General features: G+C 48.6%; 1 protein-coding gene across 1 annotated transcript; it reads left to right on the top strand.

Annotated features, from left to right (window-relative positions):
• Nucleotides 1–689: 689 nt before the first annotated feature.
• Nucleotides 690–2,795, top strand: EMH_0050560 (uncharacterized protein; the record flags this gene model as incomplete). The annotated part of the gene is given in 7 exon segments (XM_013496659.1): nt 690–740; nt 981–1,398; nt 1,402–1,407; nt 1,625–1,741; nt 1,835–1,938; nt 2,192–2,294; nt 2,587–2,795. Coding segments are annotated over 7 exon segments (1,008 nt in total).
• Nucleotides 2,796–6,425: the final 3,630 nt, after the last annotated feature.

The raw sequence follows: 6,425 nt of genomic DNA, 5'->3' as shown, positions 1-6,425 counted from the left end.
TTTTGGCTGACCCTTCATACGAAGCTCTTTTTGATGTGGTTATTGTGGCCGAAAATCGCGTGAGTTTTTCATCCACAGCGTAGCCCATAGACAATCTACGAGTCAGCTGTGCACTGAAGCAAGTGTTCCGCAGCTTTGAGACCAGCCCTCTGCTGGCTTGGAGCTGTTAGAGTTCGCTCATAGGGGCTCTGTGGTGCACCTTCGGCCTCTAGAGACGTCGTAGCTTCCTTGTGTACCGTCTGTTCTCTCTAAAAGCAAGCAGTGGATAGAAAGTATAGGCACGGCCACGTAGAACAGTATGTGTAACGTTCTGCACTTGCCAACTAAGCGGTGGATATCTTAAACGTGCTAACGTAGGTTGTATAGCGTATTGAAGTTTTGGAGGGAATTGCCCGGGAACGCCACATCATAATGTCCGGAACTTAACGTTTCTATCGATTTGTAGGCCTGTGCGAGCAGCTGTTTAAATTAGATTGACTTCACAAATGTGGCTGCGCTGAGGAACGCGTGCGATACGCACACCATAATACCCTTTGACACGTGTTTTGTCCTTGCAGGAGCTACGCGCTCACCAGTGTGTCCTGGCAGCGTGCAGCGAATACTTCAAGCGGCTCTTTTGTGGTCCAGAAACCGCCAAACGGATTGAATTTCAGCAGCGCTGGCCGGTTGTGCATCAGCTTGTACGCTGCATGTATGGCGCAGACATTGAAGGAGGCACGGATCCAGAAATCATCCTAGAGGTACATCAAGCCCCTGCTCGAACCCTTCTGCAGAAGTGGGCAGTCTTTGATGAAGCGTGCCAACGGCATATTCTGCTGCCATGCTTCTTCATTCTACGCTCAGCATGTCAATTGAAGGCGTCTAAAGTCGACCCAGATAATACTTGCTGGCTGATTTGCTGGATTGAGAGATATTGTAAACATGAGGAGTTGCACACAGTAATGCGCGTTTCCTTTTATCGGTTAATTTTCTCTGTGCAGGTGTTAGCTGAGGCCAGGAACCTGGAAGTTAATTGTCTTAGCATAGATGACTGCCTATCCCTTATAGTGGACCAGCTCTCCGTCCAGAACTGCGCGCGTATTTTGACTCACGATGAAGTAGCTCACCATAAAGAACTGTCTCGTCAAGTATGCGGGTACATTGTCAAGCGTTTCGCCGACGTCGTTCGAGCGCCTTCTTCTCGGCAGCAACTGCTGCAGATGCCGCGCAACCAAATCGTTTACATGGTTAGGGAGCTCTGCAGGCGCTGTGACAACAACAGGGATACAGATTTGATCGTTCGATTCGTTGTCGACTGGAGCTCATTCGACACAGCTTGCGATCTGTTGAGAGACTGCAAGTTGTGGGACTGGGCTGTTGAACCAGGAGCTCTCTCCATTTTTCGTGATGAAGACACACNCGAATCCAGTTAGCCATACAACGTTTGTACTCAGTTCTACGAGGCATAGTTTGGGACGCTCTTCCACGTCATGTATGCGTCGCTGCAGTATCCGCTGGCGGGGTGCTTTCTCAAGAGATGCCACTGACTACCGTTGCTCGCAACCTGCCTTGCCTGTACTGTGAGCGCCTTTTGCAACTAGGCGGCGTTTCACATACGTGTTTTCCTGTTGTTTTTCGCTCTCAGATTTGCTAAGCGCAGCTCAATGGCGCATTAGCAATTTAAAGATTGCGCTGAGAGAGTCACTACCGGCGAAATTCGTGTGTGGGACATACTTTGATTGGAGTGTTCGCCTCGATGTTGGTGAGTAACCTTTCGCTGTGTATTGCCAAACGAGAAGAGCGTCTTCCCGGAATAAACCGCACTTACGCCCAGCACATATATTGTCTTGTTCAGGGGCTGAAAACAAACTACGGATTGTCTACGAGTCAGCCGTTGACAGGACCCCTGGGCAGCCAGCGTGCATCAAGAGGTTCCCTGCAGCCCTTTTTGCTTGGCAGGTGAGCATATTGTAATTGTTTGTACCTAAAAGCTTCATGCAGACTTTACCTACGCTCAAGCCTTAGTAAGCATTTTCATATTAGTTGATTCTCTGTTTAGAACACAGAAATTGGACACGGAAGTGTCAGAAGCATCATCATTCAACAAACAGAACATCCTGGGAACACTGTGCATTTTAGCATCTCATATGAGGGGATACAGGGCCCCAAGACTAAGTTATGCTGGTTGCAAAGGCTTGTGTAACTTTCCCAGGCAATATTCCGAGGGGAAGACGTTTTTCGCGAGCGCCCCGTTTTCATCTGTTTTCCTGAGCACATCGGACTTCATTGGTCCACTACTTTGCACATATCGACGGGTACACTGCCAGAGATCACGTAACCCTAAGCCTCTTTAGCTGGCTCTACTGCATCGAAATATCTGCTGACAAGACTGACGCCTAAGCTTTGAGTTGTAGCCTTTGTTACGTGCCTTGGCCAATGAAGCTACCTCTGCTTGCTGCTTGTGCCTCTCTGGGCAGCCAGCACTAAATGTATTTCTTCCAATTGATGGTGCTTTAAACTTCCACAAGGGCGCACTTGCTCCGGAACTTCTCCGAATGGTAGCGTAAAGTGTGCTCCGTGCTACGTTCCACGATGACTGCGTTTCAGCTGACGTGACGGAGGCTGATGAGCTAACTCTGATGGTGCAGATGACCGAGATACCTCTGGTCTCCCTTATTCTCTACTACTTCTCGTCTGACCTTAACCAAACCCTTGCCCAGGAAGATATCCTCAACCGCTTACCCCACATTGAGTACCGTTGCCTGAGCTCTTACACTCTCTTCCATCAAAATGCTCCGGCCCTTTCATCCGGCTGACTTTTCCATCGATCGGCACTTACCTCTTGATATGCAGCTTTGGGATAGGTCAGTTGGAATGCAGGAGAGACCNGTCTAGGAAAGGCGGTAGAATATCTTCAGCCATCATCTTTTTGCATCGTGGCCTTTTGCTGGAGTGAGGACCGATGCAGTCCTGGCCACATAAAAATGTGGCGTCTGTGCATGTTTGGAGGCTTGTCCAAGGCTTGCCCTCCTTTTCTTCGAAAATCGTGCACGCAGGTATAAATCTAATTGTTTTTAGTGGCTCCAGCGTGAAGCCTTTGCACCAAAGAACGTAAAGTGCAGGTGCTATGCAAAAGTAAGCAGACAGTTGCAGTGTAGCGCTTAAGCACACAGTCTTCATGCCGAGTTTAAAAACGCGCTAACTGGATCGTGACATATGCATAGGTTAGCCGTTGCATTACGCCTAGCAGAAAACTGGCTTTTAACTACAAGACGTTCAGGAACTGCATATGGCGCAACAGAGCCTTTATGCTGGCAACCACTGATGCTACCCAGCAAAGAACGATATGAGTGCACAACGCGAGACTTTGATGCGTTATAGAGATATTCGTTGCAAGCATAGTGGCAAGCTACAGCGATGTCATAGCAAGCCCGGAGTGTGGCACTGCATATGTAAGTAGTTTCACACCGTTTGTACTCTAACAAGTAGGGTTGGCTGTTCATATAACTTTCCTTCACCTGCACTCCAAATGAGAAACTGGCCCAAGTCTAATAAATATAGTGGGGAGCTGGATATCTCAGGGTCCTCGTCAGTGTACCTCAGCCCCACAAGCGGTTGCCCAGAACGGTAACCAGTGGCTCTCCAACACCATCGAGCAGAAAGTCACGCACGTGTAAAGTTATGGACCCCCCTATACACTTGCGAAAGCAACGAGTGCAATTGCTGTAGCAAGCGTGAGAATACGCCGCGTCGTTAATCTCCACGTCGTTGCAAAGAAAGCACTGAGGAGCACCAGAAGAATTTTCCCTATCATGGGATCCTCAGAGATCGACACGGGCTGCTGGCTCTGCGGTCATTCGATGCACTATTCCCGTTTTACGGCCTCTACCCGTTGATGCATATATGTCCCGGGTGTCACTCTGCTCTTGATCCATTCAACAATGGCCTAGCTGCCGTTTCGCGAAAACTTTCCAGGATATATCGATGAATTGCTGAACCGTTTACAGAGCTGACGATTATGGAAGGACGGCATCTCCACTTGACGGGTGCACTCGCAAGGTAACCAATCCAAATCGTTGAACCGTGGCCACAAAGAAGAATGCCATCTACAGCTGGTTAAGACGGAAATTTCTACATCCGACTTCGGGGTTTTGAACAGCCCTTGACTGCAAGCCACTGGATACTTCACGGTGATCGCGACTGACGTTGAGCGGCTTCATGAATTGCCGTCCGAGCCTACTGCCAGACGTGCGATCCTGTCGAAAGTGACACCGCTGGGGGATCGATGATACATAATTAGTGAGTAGCGATGTCATTCTCTCTCCTGTGACTGATCTCTACTTCACCCTCTATGCAAATTCAGGCATTCTTGCTGGGCTTATCTAGAAAGCAACATGCTATCAGAGCATTTGGCTACTGATAAAACTATGAAAGCAGTTGCTGTATCCATCAACATCTGTCGGCGAACACTTCAAGGATACGGGTTTGCTAATGTTCCTTGGCACTAGATGCCTTCGTTCGCGAGAATCACTGAGATACTTATCTTCTGATTGGCGCAGCATGGGCCACCAGAAAGAACTGATTGCCAGTTTCAGTGTATGAAAATAAGCTACAACGTACAATCAGCGGTGCCAACTCTTACTCTAGAGCCAATACAGATTTCCCCTTATCCAGGACTGCTGCACCTGTCTTCCGTTGCTGAGCTTTACAAGAACTGCAGCAGCGTGAGAACTCTAAGGAGTAAGTTGACAGAAATTGAGAAAGAGAGCAATAATAACCGAAACCAAGTGACGTTGCGGGACACGAGGCCTAGCCAATCGAGCGTCGGGGGAGTAAGTGCGCGTCAGCGACAATATTAGTGATACCATTGGTAAACCTGATTGCAAAGTCCCGCTGCATGGGCCGCTGAAGACACCGAACGAATATTTTGTTGTTGAAGTCATTACAGCTCTTCGTCACGTATATCATTGTTGGGACACGGTGTACAGCACGACGTACAACATGCGTAGTGCCGACACTTTCTTACTCCAGGCCAGACTGCATACAGCTCCTTTTCACTTACCGCGTAGATGTGCTGCCTTCCGCTGAAACGATCTGCGCAGACTTTCCGGTGTTTTTGTGTAGAGGCTAGTTCGCTGAAATATCACCTATGCATCCTTGTGCCACGAGCATCGGCTTGTGGAAACGTAGGTGGGGAATGTGCGAGCACTCCAGGGGATCTCTAGTGGGGTCTTAGATTGTTGTATTGTTCCTTTCTGGTCTGCGTGGAAATACGTTATTTCTCCTTGGACGAGCTGTACGCGTCCTGCTTGCCAGTCTCCTCCCCTGATTCAACTCAACTCCGGCTCCGGATGCAAAATGACAACGAACCTATTTGTTTGCATAAAACGAATCTTTCTGTGCTTTTGGAAACTACAGCCTTAAGCGTCGCAACTGCAGCACGCGACGCTGTCGCTGCAGGCATTTCTGCGCAAGGCTGTTGATCACGGGAATGTCATACAATTCTGCCACCATCCGCCTCTCACGTGTTGGGCCCACTAATTTGTGATTCACTTGAGTATGCAGTGCGGCAGATGCGTTCATAACTTCATGCAGCAGGCAGACCTATTTCAGTCTGCGACTGTGATTGCAAATCGCAGTCTGCTACCGTTGGTTGGGATGCAGAAGGATACGGAGAAATGCGTCAGCGTTGTCAAATAACGATCACGCAATCGCCGGAAACAGCACTAGTACTTCGTCGTTCCTTTGCATCGTAGACTTATGCTTCCCCTTAATTTTGTTAAGGCTCTTCAAATCATTGTTCATAGGGGATGTTCCCCTGGTTGACTTGGCCTTTTCTTTTCATTGGGTTTGAGAGCGTCCCGAGGTGTGGAAGCTTCGAAGTGCGCCTTTACGTAGGAGCAAGCCATAAAGTTGGGCCCGGAATTACTTTGGTGCACGGCGTTGGGCATCCAGGGGGTCTGGCCCTGTGGGAGCTCCTTAGTGCTCAATATTTTTCAATATCGTTCCCTGCAGTTCATCAATATCACATATATCAAATGCCGCTGCTGTTGTTTCTTTATGGGGCTATCATGACGGAGTGCATAAACTGTAGTGCGCAGCGACCCTTTGCTGTCACTACGTATGAACCCTAAGCTACGTGGCTAAGCGCACACACTGCTACTAAGAATCTAAACTCGTAATTCTCGCTATTCTCACTAGAATATCAATTAACTATTCAAAAAGCATTCGAGTTCATGATTTCTTCCTGAAGGAAATCCTCAGAAGAATAACTGATCCTGACCCTCGTTGAGGGTCAGCATCTGAGTCACCGCACCAGCCTCACTGTAGTGCACGGGGACTACAATAGCTCCTCTGGGTGGCCTCTAGAGGCCTAGTATCATGAAAAGGATTACACACTATAGAATATCTCAGGAGTTAGGACATCTTTACATAAGAGAAGATGC

The sequence above is a fragment of the Eimeria mitis genome, genomic scaffold (genome assembly GCF_000499745.2).
Source record: "Eimeria mitis Houghton genomic scaffold, Emh_scaff2223, whole genome shotgun sequence".
Lineage (NCBI taxonomy): Eukaryota > Apicomplexa > Conoidasida > Eucoccidiorida > Eimeriidae > Eimeria > Eimeria mitis.
The sequence above is the reverse complement of the archived record's forward strand: the minus strand, read 5'-3'. Positions and strand labels throughout refer to the sequence as shown.